General features: G+C 38.9%; 1 protein-coding gene across 3 annotated transcripts in view; it reads left to right on the top strand.

Moving 5' to 3' along the window:
- PTPRN2 (protein tyrosine phosphatase receptor type N2) overlaps positions 1-16,217 on the top strand; it is a 634,777-nt gene that overhangs the window by 538,942 nt on the left and 79,618 nt on the right. For all 3 annotated transcript variants that reach the window (XM_085050284.1, XM_085050285.1, XM_085050286.1), the window contains one exon: positions 10,418-10,612. In XM_085050284.1, the coding sequence (XP_084906410.1) occupies positions 10,418-10,612 (195 nt within the window). The remainder of the gene's footprint in view (positions 1-10,417; positions 10,613-16,217) is intronic.

The following is a 16,217-nucleotide window of genomic DNA, read 5'->3' as shown; positions in this document are numbered from 1 at the left end:
TACATCTCCCTGTGTGGTAATAATATGTATAGTAACATGGGAATTTGAGCATGTAAATTCTTTGTACTGTCACCCTGAAGAACAAGATAAAGAGCTGCAATTCCTAATTAACCTCACTGGAAAGCACTTGGGTGTGAAGTTAAAACATACAGAAGGGTTGCCTAGCAAGCTGTTCCAAATTTCAGCTTCTTTTTGGAGGTCTGGGTCAACCCAATGGCTCTGCAGGCATTGTTAACTAAGAATTTTGTTTGCTTCTTTGAGGGCTTTAGAAGTTAATTAAGTATAAATCAATGCTTGAGGCTGCTGTGAGTGCTGGTCATTCCATCGCCAAAGGGACAACGCAGGAATGGAGGGAGCGAGGAAAAGGTGACAAGAATGATTAAGGGCATGGAAAACTCATATGGAGAGAGATTGAAAAGAGAGATTATTTCTTCTAAAACAGTAACAAGTCACAGCATAGGAAAGAAAAAAAATATATATAAAATGAGAAACTGAAGAAAGGCTAAAACTTTTATTCTGTCTTCAGCCAAGCACCAGGGCAAAGGTTTTCAGTTATATTAAACAGGTAAAATAAAAGCCTAACAGAAGAAAAGCTATAAGCAGAATACAACTGCAACACACAACACTTTCTGCAGAATGTTGTTGATGCACAAGTTGTTGACAGGAATCTCAAAAACCAAAGGAGCACATGAGAAAAAATATTCTATGTGATAAAACAGCTAATAATGTTTTAGAAGATGCCTGTAGCTTCATGCCTCAGGTCTTAAAATAATCCAAATAGAAAATGTGACCATTTTAGGAATGGGCCTACCTAGAACTACAGAGAGACATGGCAGAGCCCAGGAGAAATTGTACATTTTTGCTGTTGTTGCTGTCTTCTCCAAAATATGAGGTCTCTCTGTATCTCTGACCATATCTCTGACCATCAGTACCAAGTATTAAATCCCTGTTAGTTTTTGCAGCATCTCCTATGACATCAATACAGTGAAAGTGTAGAAATATTGACTGTTTTTTAATCCTTGAAGACTTTAGTGGTGTGTGATAGAAAGAGCGTCTGTATTTAGACACACGAGGAAACTGATATATACTATTTTTTCCAATAGTTTAGTAGAGTTTCTCTGTATTACCAAAAGATTTTGCTCATAATAACCTACTGTGACTTAGTATCAACTTTGTTCTTTACAGATCTTTTTTTTTAACACTTGGTCACAAAATTTGCATTCGTTCTTCTGAGCAGAGCTGAAGAGTGATTTCTTTTTTTTTTTTTCCCACAGTGGAGAATTGGTGAAAAGCAGTGAGTTTAGTTTTCAAATCAGGACAGGGTAATGACTGGCAATTTTTACTATGATGATAGATGATAGATGATTTACATGATAGATGATTATATGAAAAAAGTTTGTGGCTGATGGCCATCCTTGATACATACTTCCTTATCCTTGCATCACCTCTGCTGTACGGCTGCCTTCTACGGGGGAAAAAAGGGTACTTGAGGTTTTTAGAAGTTTTTAGGACTTCTTTTTGTGTTTCTCTGACTGCTTTTAGAAACTCTGTTACCATGAATGCTGTTACACAGACTCAGGGAGAAGGAATACTGATCTTTGCAGTGGGGCAAAATAACATTTTTAAACATAAACTAGTGGCTATTTTGTTTCTCTCCAGGCTGGAAGTGCATGCTGAGTCCTGCTAGCTGCTGGGAATTCTTATTTCCAAGAGAAATGATCTCCCATTTTCAGTCCTGTAGGGCAATAAAATAGTGGACTACACAGCCTTAATGTATAGCTTTCCTGAGAAACTACAGCTGTCTTGGGACTGCATTTTTTGCCGGCTTTGGGCCCCAGGCAACTATAAACGCTGGGAGTGAGAAAGGAAACATTTGTGGCAGTTATCTTTAAGAGCCCTGGCATCTGCTGGAAGCTGGTCGGGCTTTGGGTGGGTCAGACAAAGTCAAAATGCATGATGGATTTACACGTGGTTCTGCGTGGCCTTTCAGGTTAATTTGATTGTTAATATGGTTTATTTGTTAGCCATACTGTGCTGTGTGCCTCTCGCTGTGCTAGTGGGGAGTTTTCTACTAATTCATATTAAGGAGCAGCTGTGCCCTCGTGAGCATGTTAGTTAGGATGAACAAAACATGGAAAAGGTGGAGTTTGTTTTACATGTTATTTTTTATCTCTCTGGTTAATCTTTTAAGAAATCTTTCCTCTTCCAGCTTCATACTTGCCATATACTCATATACTTGTAAAACATTGCATGCAGGCACAGCTGAAATGTGGGAAATGCAGTTTGGAAACCATCATTGGTTTGAAACCACTTTTTTTTTTTTTTGTGGGAGGTAGGTCAATCTGATGTACCACTGCTTCCAGAATTAGTTGTCTGAACTTCAAGGCCATTAGAGCTCTGATATTGTCAGGAGCACCCTGAGAAAAAAAAATTGGGTGCTTGTACAGCAGTAGATCTCAGGTGACTTCAGGTCCACAGTTTGCAGATATTTTCTATTAGAAACAGTCCCTGGTTTCCTTGGAGGCATGCAGGTTGTCTCTTTAAATCCTTAGGGAAGCCACCATGATGTCATCATGCAGGGAAGATATTCTTTCAAATCAGTTTAAAGAATCACGACCTTTCTTTGTCCATCTCCTATTTGTGAAGTCCAGGGTGCTGCAGTCCTGTTTAGTCAGGAATCTCTTTCACAAAACTCCTCTTTCAGAAATAAAGACTCTAAACTGTCATACTCACTCACACAGTTCCAGTCAGAGTGGTCTTTATTTTTGTACAGGAAAACATTCTCCAGCCAAGTAACCTAAACATAGTCTTCAAATTTCACTGACCCTCTGGAAATAAGAATTATCCCCAGTGTTATCTGTGCTTTCCTGGCCTGGATTGCAGGACAAACACATTATCATTATTTTAGAGAAATATCATTAGACCTCTGCTGTCATATCTCCATTGATAGTGTGAGCCATATAAGAGATGTCTGCCTCCTTCAGGAGCTTCTGGGCTGTTTTGATTATTTCCTTATTGAGGAAAGGTTACTGAAAGAAGGAAAGTAAAAATATTTTCTTAAGCTTTATTGCATAGACAGCACCTTTGCTTCTGTGCAAGTCAGAAATTTTTGTGATTACTGGACACCTGGAGATGTGTACAAGATCATTATGGATTTTCATTTGTTTGATTTGGTAGTATAAGACTGTGCAAATGTTTGAATTTAAAGAGAGGGAATAAAATAAAGAAAAAAGAAAAAGAAAAAACAAAAAAAAGGAAAAGTCATTTTCCAGATAAAGTTAGCCACGTTTTCTTTGCCTTTCCCCTTCTGCATGGTGTCTGCTTTCTTTGTATACATGAGGAAAGGGGAATCATAATTACATGAGTCATCACCAGGAAACACACACAATGCTAAAATGATTGAAATTTTAAATTTCACGGACCACAAAATTGGTGGTCAAAATTGGGGTTTTGTCAGGAGAATGACTCTCAAGCCTCTATTTGGCTGTGATGCTCTCAAAAAGAAACAGCAGCCTTGGATTTCAGATCATTTAAAAATCAAGCAAAGCAATCCCTCCTACCCCAAGATTCAGAGTTATATTCAGATGTGCAGAAGGTGGTATGAGAGGGCAGGTAGTGAACTGAACTGAATATATTTCTTTGACAATCAAAGAAATATATTTTACTTTCTTCTTGTTCTCTTTCTTTTTTTGTTTCTTTTCCTCCCAAGATCTATCACATATAAGTCTAGATAAATACAGATTGTCCAGAGTACGGATATGTAATGATACATTTGATGCTGTGTCTTTCAAAATATTACTCTCAAACATTTTTCCAACATCTCCCTTTATCCCTTTCTGAAGGCATACCAATATCAGTAGCTGCCTTTTCTGACAAGGCTAGAAAATATACGTACAATATTTCACATATGTAAACAGCTCTTTTATTCCTGGACAAAAATTTCGCTGAAATTAAGCTAAAGCTTGAAAGCATGTTTCAATAACTCAAAAATAAATGGTAATAAAGCTGTAATTATCCCCAAAGCTACAAATACAGTAAATAAGTTAAAGTTAAATTTATAACACCTGCAAGCATATTAAGTATGCAAAAGCAAAACAAAGGCGGCCAAATGAATTTAGCTTCACCCTGTAGTAACACTAAGCAAATTTAGTTAGAGAATAATGATGTTTATAGTCCTAGATTCATTTGTTTAGAAAAAAGAGCTTACCTTATTTTTTCATTTTTTAAATCTCATTGTCTTATGGCTGCATCCATTGCAGAACAGTGAAATCCAAGCTGCACATGCAGACCTCAGCTCATCCTGTGAATAAGGCCTCCTGAAAAGTAAAATGAGACTACGGTTAAATTAAATGTATTAAAACCGAGGAAAAAAAAAGAAGCATTTTAAAAGTCTTTTTCCTCCATGCCTAACATGTAGATTACATATATTCATAATCTTTATTATACATTTTGTTAAAAGGTGGAGCCTTAAATAATTTGGAATTAAGTGTCAGCATTTTTAATTTAAAATTTCTGCAAAATGTATTTGTTTCACATGTAAAATGAACACAGTGTTCTTGTGATCATGCCTGCTTAAGCAGATTTGTTTCTTGATTGATAGAATATTAGGCAGGTCAGGTTGGAAGGGCTTGATGTACACTCAGCTATCACTTTTAATGAACAGTAATTTCTTTGTTTACTGTCTCTGCATTCTCTTAATAATTATCCATTGAAAGGTTTATTCTGTCTTATATTTTGCTAATTCTGAAAATAATTGTGCCACACTTGTTTCTGGACTGACTCAAGCAATTTCCATTTTAATTAGCTAAACAAATTTTTTTTTCAAGCATGGAAATGTTAGTTCTATTTCCTGGACTTAATTTTTGGGTTTGTGCAAATTTTGGGATCAGTTAAGAAACAGATCATTATATTAATACATATTAATATATAGTAATATATATTAATGAAATATAGTAAGGAAATTATATTTCTTTTTCTAAATGAACTGAAAAGTTGACATTTCCCTCAGATCCCAGGCTCCTAGTCAGATCTGAGGTGACAGTGGCTGGGAAAGAAAAGCAGTGTTTCAGATACGAAGCTATTTTCGTTTGCTTTGGACTGAACAACATTTTTCATGCACCTGGTGCCAGCTAGAGGAGAATGATTCATGTGATGTGGTCACTGGCTGGACTTGGAAAACCTGAAAGTATTGCTTAGAGGCTTTGCATGAAGTATTTGCAACATCCTCTCTGGAGGCACTTTGAGGTGGAATGGCTCATCTTTAATGACTGCAAAGCTGGGGTGGATGTTGGCCATCTCTTACCTGGGATGCTCCAGTCAGGTCTCCTGCCTGTACTGTGACAATCTGAGGTTTTCAAATTCCATTTTTGCCAATAAAGCAAGGCAAAAGAGTCAGTATTACCCATGCAAGCCTCAGTTACATCTGGTTTTAGTTCTATGGTTGCCTGTACTCTTAGTCCTTACCGGGGTGTATACATAGATTCCTCTCTAAAACCAAACATTTTAGTGAACTGTGTGGCTTTAATGGATTTTCCAGTTTCCTTATTGGATTTTCCAGAAGATGGCAGATAAAAATTTCTCTGAGTTACCTTTAGCTGTCTTGCCCTTCTGTGACACCAATGGCTGCTGTGCATCACAAAGCCATGGGGCAGAAAATGCAGCTCCTGTCACTGGCTGGTGATGAAGCCTAACACTTGTGCAAGTCACATCTCCAACCCAGTCCTGGACAGGGATCTGTGGGCTCCATTTCTGAACAGACTTGATGCCTCTTTGTTTGAGAGGAGAGTTTCTCACCTCCTTGAGTTCAGAGATCCACCTAATAAAACACAGTGGTAAAACTGGCTCCCAGTTTTGTCCAGGAGGTGCAGCAAGTCTCTCAATGCCCTTCTTTAAATGTGGATAAAATACATTTATGCTGCAGAGTGGGTCATTGACAAGTGCAGTGTATGGATTTGAAAATCTATTTGTACCTGAGGAAATAGGTGCACTTCAGGCTTCTCCCTGTCTCTGTGCAGACAGCCAAGTGTTAGGGACATTTTAGAACCTCCTTGTGAAGAGGTCTGGGGGTTTTCTGAGAATACTGTTTATGGTTTGTTTAAGGTTATCAATTGTGTCTCAAATAAAAAGCTCATTAGAGATGATCATTGTGCTGTACTTTGTACTCATTTAACTCAACATTATTTACAGAATATTTATCTTGGTTATGGCAGTTTTTGTCATTCAGCGATATTACTTCTCCATTATATACTGCATGTGACCACCACATAAGTTTGATAATAAATGTTGGGAAATAAAAACCAGAGTAAGTGCCTCAGTATGATAGCAATTCCCATGTGATGGGAAATAATGTCATAAACTTCAAATTACCTTTTAAATAAATGTTTATGTCCAACCCATCCATTAGATCATAGCCTGAAGGTCAGGAGTATCATTTCTTCATCTTTCACTGTATGCATTATGGTTGCTTTTTTAGGTGTAAATGATGTTTTTAAATGAAGAATGGCACTCAAACTATACACAAACAATGGCTAGACATTACTGAGTCGCAGCATGGCAGAAATAGCCTCAGCCACTCTGCTAAATATAGAAGTGCAGCAGTAAATTGAATTCATTCTTAGAAAATATTTTTAATGGCTGAGACAGTACAGAAATACAGTTCATGTCATTCTCACAGTACGAAGCTTTGACATTTTAGTCAAGTTTGAATTCTAGTTGTATTTTAGTAAATGGCTGATTTGCAAAATGCTTATGAGAGTAAAGATTTTGGAGAGCAGGGCAGAGCACACCTGAGCATGGAGAGAAGTGACAGGTAACAGATCTCGTATTAATGAGGGTCTGAACCATGCAGGCTTTGTGCATTTGTGAAGAGATGCAGCTCAGTGTGCCCAGGGATGGTGTGAAACACCCCACAGGCTGAGACCCCACTGTTCCCAGTGCTTCTCATAGGCAGGGAACACTGATGACCATTTCAAGGCCAGATACCACATGTAAACATTTCCCTGCTTTGGGCTGCATGTCCCTTGTCCTTATGTCCTGGAGGAACCCATAAGGCTCCCCAAAACACCCCTTGCATCAAAGTTTTATACATGGTGTTCTTAGCCATGTTACCCCTGCAGTGCCAGGCTGGAATGCCAGCTGGGAGCTGGGATGGCTGGGCTGACAGAGGTGGCTTTGGAGAGGCAGAAGCTGTAGCTGTCCTGAGGTGGCTGATGTGTGTGGGAATGGGGCAGGTTCCTCAGCCAGGGCTGGGTTGGCTGCAAGTGGGGGAAGGAAGAGCTGTCAGACCAATCTGGAAATGAATTCAAACCAAGAACTTCTGTTTACAGGCAGGGGAAAACCCATTGTCATGGAGATTTAAAACTCCAATCAAGAAATTCAGTGGTGTTTTTGCTTCAGCTATGATTTGACCTTCCTGTTTACATTAAACATTTTTTATGGTGGAGTGCAGTGACGTGCTTGCTTTGTTTGAGGTATTTGACAGCTATGGCAGTTCTGGGAATAATTGTTTTGGTTCTCTATATGTCAGGAAAGAAACATGTTAATATTTGAGATCAGGTACTTTTTTTTTTTTTTTAACATATTCATATTTGTTATGTTTCTCAACTCCACCCTCTTCCATGAGGACCATGAACATGTTAAACTTAACTTTAAGACAACATTTCTTTGTGACATACTGAATACTTTATGTCCAAAAATATCTTTTTGTTTAGAGGTTAATCTATTCCAGACCCAGTTGTCTATAATATTGGTTCTTTGTCATTATAATTCATGTAAAAATGGTACATTAATTTCTTAGAGATCACTTGATCTCAGTTCTTTTTTGTTAGCAGAGGTCTATAATCCTTTCCACAGCAACCACTTGTGAAAGCAGAGGATTATGACTTGAGGCAGGATATGAACAGCAGGAACAGATCAACTTAAAAACAAAGATCCTGTTTGAGTACAAATGCTATTGTTAGCACAGAGTTGGGGTGAGTCAAGTGGCAGGATGTCTATTAGAATATAATAAATTCATATCAACGCCACATGGCATGCTAGCCAGAAGACACATCCTCCTAGCAGTTGTGTGATAGAACTCTTATTTTTATACCTTTACTTATTATACTTTTGCTTAGTCCAATAAACCATTCTCTCTGGGAATGCCTGATATCTAAACATCTGAGCAGCTTTTTGGTTTTCCGCAGATTTATTTTTCTGTCTAAAAAGTTTCTGCTCTGTTATACTTTTCCCAAAATCTGCTAAAAGCAGGGATTTGAAATTACACTACTGCAAGGTCATTCTGAGGTTAGTAACAGTTATTGTGGACTATTGCTATCTTTTCTTATGAAGTGTGTGATCCTCCAGAGACAAGGAGAAAAAGAGGTTTTTCTTTGTTCCTTTATTTAAAAATGAAAGATAGAATAACAGTTTTTCCTTTATTAGAAGTCTTGGTTTTAATACTGATAGTTTAAATGACCTATCTAACACCAAAATATGTGACTAAATTCAATGCATTTTTGAAATTTAATTTATTTTTCCAGTATTTTTCATGTTAAGGTTAGAAGGAAGCTACAGAGGTGCCAAGTGACAGAATACATACTACTCAAGTGTGGAAAACCCTTGCTTTTGGTGAAAATTAAAAAAAAAAAAAAAAACTCTTACATAGCATAGATAAAATTAATAAATATACAAAATGCAGTGATGGACTCAGGTGGCAGTTTTACATTAAACAGTCTTCTGTACAGTTATTCCAGCAACTGGCACCACATACAGGTAGTAATCTCTGCTTCCCAAGCTTCTGTTGATTGTATTTTTGTAATAGACAGTGAAATATATCCTGTTGATAAATTATAGGAATTTCATCTCAGTGTATCCTTATTTGTACATGCATATATATATATAATGCATATATATATATATGTATATGCACATATATGTGTACATATACTGTATTACACATACTTTATTAGACAGCATCAAATAGTAAAATCCCACATAAGCATCTCTAATGGCAAGTAAGACAGAAGTTTTGGTAGAAAAAAGTGTTTGGAGGGGTCTTTAATTGTTGTAAGGTGGTGACAAGAGGAGACTCAATCTGATGGTTTCAGTTTGTTTGAATGTTTGCTGCTGCATGGATTAGGATCTCTCTTCAGTGTCCTAAAGTTTGCAAGGTTAAAAAAAACCCCAAACATAGTCTTAAGTTATATTTCTAACTCTTGTGTGAAAAGAAGATTTTATTGCAGTTGATAAATAATGGTTTTTAGATCATCCTGCTGATGGCACTTGGGCTGCAGCTAAATTGTCAATGAATAAGAAAACAGAAGCCATGGCATTTCAATGGTATGAATTCTTCAGACTGTATTACTTTGTTAGCCTGAGGCAAGAGGCTGTGCTCTTAGTACTCATCTGTGCAGAATGAGTAATCTGAGACAAATGTGCAACCACGCCGTGTGTGCAATATGGCCAAATCCTATAGACTCACTGTGTGCCACAGGCAGCCCAGGATCTCTCATGGACAATAGTCATATGTTAAAAAATGGTGATTTCATTATGGCATCTGTGATTTCACCACCACAGCTGATTCTAACAGCATTACAGCACTACAGTGTAACTGTGGGTCTGCTCATCCTGTTAGAATCACAATTTTGTATCATCAGGAGCTCGTTTTACCAGTAGGATTTTCTGTTACCTAACCAGAATTCTGTATTTTTGCACGAATTCTATGCATGAGGGCAACTGAAAATGTGTATTCCCAGTGCTATCTATTTTGGTGTTTCAACATGACTTGCGTTAGTGTGTGTGATAGCTTGAATTTGCTTTCTTCGCCAAAGCTGCTTAAACAATACAATGACAGATTTCTGCTTTTATTCTTCGTTAATGTCATTCTTCATCTTCTCTGCCCCACATCAGGGAGGAAGTGTTGCGAGTTTGCTATTTTAATGAAGAGAAATGAGGCATCTATCAGCTAGGATTTACACTGGAGAGAACATCAATTCAGTTGCCTTGAGCTTGCTGAGTTTGCATATCCAGGGCCAAGCAGTGCTCTCAATTACTCCTGTGCAACCCCATTAACTTCAGGAGGTTGTGCAGTTCAAAAGTGGCTCTGCAGAACGTGGGGCGATATTAAGGGTGGGGAAAAAAAAATATCTGCTAGAAGAGTCAAGCTCCAAAATGTGATTTTTGGTTATCTAAATGGAGACGTGCATGCAGTCATAATTGCACTTTTGAAAGGTTAGGGTAGTCATCGTGTAGTAATTTCATTGAGCCTCTCTTTGTAGCTGCGCTTAACAGAACAGACAGCCGCCCAAAAATCACTGCAGTGAGGGGGAAAACACTTCCAGCCCTGAAAACATATTGTAAATCATATGTCTTTAGTAGAGTCTATCCTGTAATTACTCCTCACTGTAGGTTGTTTCCTCCTCTCTCTGTGTCTCTGCAGGAGCTATGCCGGCAGCGCATGGCAGTGAAAACCTCTGACCGCCCTGAGCCGCTGCCCTCGTCGCGAATCAACAGCGTCTCGTCGCAGTTCAGCGATGGCCCCATGCCCAGCCCCTCGGCGCGCAGCAGCACCTCGTCCTGGTCTGAGGAGCCCGTCCAGTCCAACATGGACATCTCCACCGGTCACATGATACTGGTAAGGCACTTCATGGCATGAGAAATCACCTCGGAATTTTGGGCAGCTATGCCCAAGAGATGGCTTTTAACGACAGGGAAGATGTCTTTTCGTAGGTAGAAAATATTCCTGAGTTTCCTTGGTAATCTTAACTTTGTATAATTAAAACCAAAGAAATTTTTATTTCCTTTTTTTTTTCCATTATATCTTTTTTTCTTCTCCGGAGAGCATTCTTTTATCTTGGACATATGCATGCCAGCTTTAAAAAAGATAAGCCCTGTGGTGTCCTCTTGTCCTATTAATTTATGTTTACCTCAGCTTGGACAACTGAAGAAAACTGTCAAATTTCTGCTCAGCTCACTGCTTTTTCTCAGGTGTCTCCAGTGTGTGGAGGTATCTGAGCTGAGAAGGCAACAGAAGATCAGTGATATGGAGCATTTTGTTTCTGTCTCCCTTAGAAAAAAAAGGGGATCTGAATTTTGAGCCTTGCCTGAATTTTTTTTCCTGTCCTTGGATGAATTTCTTCCAAGGTGGATTTCTTCTGTTTGAAATTATCCAAATGTATGCTATAGAGGGAGTCTACGTTGGAAAACTTGGGTTACTTCCAGACACAACTTGAGACCAGTATCTCAAGTATCTGTAGAAGATGGACACATGAAGAGTTTTTTTGTGTTTAAGAGTCAGAGTCCAGTAGCTGGGACTGGTGGAGCTTGCTTCTGTCCTGCTGGGAGAGCTGTAGAGTAATCCTCCATATTTTGTGCCCTATTTTCATCCTTCTTTAAACATTTACTGTCTTTCTAGAGTGCATTGAAATTAGCTGAGTAGAAGTTAGGTGATGACTAAAAGTTGTGTTATTTTGCCTTCTATATTTGACTTCTGCTTTTGCCTAAAGTAAAAGCGTCTTTTCCAGTTGATAGCTTGCCATGCTTTTGGGAACTTCTCTCTATCATGTCATACTTTTGGGTCATAATTTTTCAACTTCTTTCTTTTTCTGGACTTACATTTGAAAGTACTACCTTCTCAGGTATTTTTCAAGTTCTTACACACCAACCTCACATAATGGAGAAAGGAATGAAGGCAGGCAAAACCCAAAGACCTAATTTGACCTCAGCCAAGTTACTGACTTTCTTCAGCCTTGACTGAGTCAGCTATAAAAGTGAGCAAAAGCAGGGTGAGATTTTAACCAGATGCTTCCTCAGAGTATATCATCCTGAATAAATACATCTCTGCCATCCCCCCTCCCAAAAGGAGTTAATTAATTATGGTGTTAATATCTGGTAGACAAATGCAGTGTGGAAGGGTTGCTCCCATGACAGAAAATCATTTGTTATAGTTTTGACTGTTCCACTTTTGCCTAACCATAATTAAAATTCACTTGATTTCCTTTCATAGTTAACTAAAATGCTTGAGGTGGGGAAAAAACCCAAACACCTCCAGTTGCCCAACTTCAAAATAAATACAAATTCTGAGGCAATATATTTGTATGGAAATAAGAGCAAAATTTCCCATGTTGATAGAAATATGCATTTAACATTTGCAAACAGTTCCAACTACTTCAAATTGAGCAAAATTGTTTTCAGTGATATTATTGGGAAACGTAAAAAAACCATCTCAAAATCATGCTTAAAGGAGAGAAAGTTGCATATGGGAACCACTTTATTATTCTGCCTCTGCAAATTTCTGCAAAATTGCAAGGAAGAATTGTGTTCATATGGCAATAAACGGACTTTAAAAAGTAGTCAGATTGGTCGAGATCACTGTTACAGTGTTCAGTGTCCATAATTCAGTCAATCCTGTTTAACCCTGGATGAACTCATACATGTGTTAACTATCTAGCAGCAGATGTTATGTCTTAGATGGTGAGGGTTCAAAGAAGGGTAAAGAAATGCTGTAGTGTTTTGAGAGTGCAAACCACACAGAGAGAGTAAAAACAGTTAATTTGTTAAGTCTAACCTGAACAAACAAAAATCAGTGATTCAGGGGAGTCTGCCTGTGTGCTGTGACATACAGGGTGGGGAAAAATTGTTCTTAATGGACTCGATACAATTAGGAAGAAAATATGGGTTAGCACTGAGAGGATACATTTAGCTTTGCTATCAGGGCAAGCCTAATAGGAGGGTCAGGCAGGCAGTGGGATGTTTACTTAAGGAAGTAGTTAAACCATAAATACAAGATTTACCAAAGGCAAAGCTGGGTTAGGTTTACATGGAAGGATCAGCATCTCTCAGCTACAGCACAGGAGCAGATGATTGGACTTGATGAGAAATGCTGGTGTTTTGTGTCACTGTGGGTCATGCTGAAACCAGAGAGCTGACCCAGTTTATGTTCTGATGAAAAATAAATGCACATTTCTGTAATACCTGAATTTCTCTCCTTCTGGGGATGATGTGGCTTGTTGGACCTCAGCAATAGAAGCTGCTCGCCAGAGGTGTACTCTTCCTCCCTTTGCCTTGCAGATACAAGTGGAGGAGAGTGAGGAGACACTTTGCAACTTTTATACCATTCTACACAAAATATTTTTCAGTTCTTCTCATTTCATGCTGCCACAATCCTCTTAACTTCTAAATTTTGTAGATATCTTCTTTGAAAAATATCTCAGTGCCTAAAAGAGCAATGAGGAGTATTAGCAAGGGGCCTAGCAAGAATGGCAAATACCCTCTGCTTTGCAGGGTAAATGCCCTTACAGGTCTGTAAATGTGCTTTTGAGCTCCCCAATGTGCAGTGAAGGAATAGTTAGCTGAGCTAAGGCTCCTTATTGCTCATAGGTGCCAGCAGCTCCCTAGAGGAAACAAAACAGTGGATTACTGTATATAGTGGCAGCAGGAAATAATTTATTTTTATTTATAAACAAAATAGAACTTTAATGAAAATAGCTTAGAACTCTGTGACTGCTGAATGACTCTATGCAATCTTATCCAGAGTTAGTGTTGGTCAAAAGTATTTATATAAAGCTGTTTAATTTGCTGGAAAATGCTATCAGTCATACCTGCAGTCATACCTAAGTCACCTCAGCTCAGGGTTGGTTGGAACTTGGGTTGGCCACAGGTACTGTTTTCTTGCAGAACTTGCCCTTTGTTGTTAGCCCACTGTTCATACTGCTCGAGGTGTGGAGAAACCAGGAATCTTCCAAGCCCTGTGGCTCTGGGGCAATCTCCTCACTCAGACTGAAACCAGCCTGCAAAGGGAAAAATCCTGCATTTCTGCCATTCCCTGTGCAGCTAAGGTGATGTCTCTGCACTGCTGACAGCACCGTGAGGTGGTTGGAGCTGTTGGCAGCAGGAAGCAGGGAGGGCTCAGGAGGCCCAGAAGGACAGCGATAACAACATTCAGAGGGTTTTTTTTTCTTTTCACTGTCTTTTTCATCACATTTCTAACAGGAGGGTGGCGCATATGGCACATTTTGATTCTGTCTTTCTCAAAAATCCAAGCACTTTGGAAAGTGTAATTAGAGGAGCGTGTTTAATGCCGTCATGTTTGTGGCACTGACTGGCAGGTTTCAGCATGAGCAACAACACACTTTGTGTGCCTTCATTTTGGTCACCACTGCTTTTGCAGGAAAACATTTTCCAGAAGGTCACAACAAGGGAAAGAATAGGAACTTGGAATTAAATTTCCACCCACTTTATTCTCGTGTGTACGTCTGTAATTCTGCTGACAAGAGAAGTTGTAATAAAGGGCAACAATTCCATTTGCAGTCCAGCAAGAAAACCAGAGGAGGTTTAAAAGTGATCGGGGGAGATTTAGTCTCCCTAACTTGGGCTCCTGTATTTTAGGCTCTTAATGAAGTGTTGGTGTGGACTTGAGTCCATAAATTCCCCTGCTAGTTGATGAAGTGAGTGGGTGGCTATGAAGGTCTCCAGAGAATTAGGCAGAGAGTGGATTTCTCTGGAGATGCTTCCTTTGTGCCTGCACAATCCAGTTGATGTTTGCAGCTTACATGAAGCAGTCTCTTCCATTTGTGCTGTAGCACAAGTTCAGCACCAAGGTGGATTGGATGCTACATCTGCTTCATATATTACTATGCATTTTTGGTTAAAATATTACAATCTTTTATGAGGTTTTAAATGAAGAACAGTACTGCAAGAAGGGAATGTATGCTTTTGAGGATAACATTATGAGGTTGTTATCTGAATACCATATAAGAGGGAATGTGCAGAAACATAAGTGAATTTCTGTGTTTTGCAGGTTTTTTGATTGTAAAGACAGATGAGCAAAATTTGAGGCATTATACATAAATTAGAATTTCAGGAAGTGTGAATTTACAAAAGGTCTTTTTCAGTACTTTTTTTAATCTGAAGTCTGAAGAGTCTTCTCCCTGAGGGTACGAAAATGCTTTATGTATTGGAAGTAATAATAGTCTGTGATAGTTTGTGGTGCTGTATTTTTTGGAAGGAGAAGAAAGTTTCCTACCTGGGCTGAACGAGGCCGTGGGATCAGAAGATCTAGAGCCTGAAATCTAGGGCCTTTTCTCTAGGAGGTTTAAGTCTTCTTAACCCCCTTGTCTTAGGCCTTATGCCTGTAAAACCAGAAGGACATTCACCACAGAGGAGTAAAGGATGACCTCATAGGAGAACTTGCTCTCAAAGTTCTGGGACAGGTTGTGTCCCAGAAGGTGACACAACCTTAGCTGAGGACATGGGGTGGGGACCTGGTGCTGTCAAGCCAGGCAAATCCCAGATGCTGAATTTTGCATCTACTTTAGTTTTGGTGCTGAATCACTGGCAGGATTGCTGTAGGACTGGGAAGGGTAACAAGGAGGGAATAGTTTCCAAGATTGAAGCTGGAGGTTTCTGATATCAGTATCCTGTACTCTCTGAATAGTAACTTTTTGGTGGTTTCTAAGCAATTTCCCCTCACTCTCATTTTTAAAAGTGAATTCTTTTTTAAATGAGCTCTATGGGGTAGCAGTTATAGATTTTCTTTTAACTGAATGTGGAAGATTGTAGAACTGAGTGGCTGAAGAGACATTTCAACAAGGAAACATATTTGTTAGATCCTGTAGTACCTCTTGCTGTAATTCCGTGATTTTGTTCTTAAACCTGCAATAAAACTGGGAGCAAAAGGCATCTAAATGCACTTCTCTAAATAAAGAGAGAAGCTCCAGCATATAAGGAGGAATAGCACTGTGCTAGAAGCAGGCGTACTTTCCACCTTGACCTTAATCCAAATACACACTGAACATTTCCTGAGCAAAGGAGCATGCAGGGCATGAGTGCAGTGCACTGCCTGGGGACACAGATGCTGCAGAGGTGATTAATGTTGCCAGGGACAAAGGTGGGGAGTGCAGGTATGGAAAAAAGAGGTCTTGGTCACAATAATTTGTTTGATTATTTAATGGGTTCTAATATCTTTTTCCTTTTCCCACCATTTCCTTCTGCCAGCATTAATACCTCTTCATGCATCTCGAGAATATAAATACACTGTTTAAAAAAAACTTGTGACTGAGAAAATGAAGGGAAAAAAATCCTCCTTCACATGGGAAGGGAAACAAGTCAGTGGCAAAGTTTAGCTAAAAGCATAACCTCCTTATACATGTCCTAAGTGGATTTAAATCCAGCCTTATCTTCCAGCTGTGCCAGTATAAATAGTTGTAGAAGTCTCACCAAATTAAGTCCCAAGAATGCTT

This window comes from Lichenostomus cassidix, chromosome 2, assembly GCF_008360975.1.
Source record: "Lichenostomus cassidix isolate B80296 chromosome 2, HeHo_3.0, whole genome shotgun sequence".
NCBI lineage: Eukaryota > Metazoa > Chordata > Aves > Passeriformes > Meliphagidae > Lichenostomus > Lichenostomus cassidix.
The sequence above is the reverse complement of the archived record's forward strand: the minus strand, read 5'-3'. Positions and strand labels throughout refer to the sequence as shown.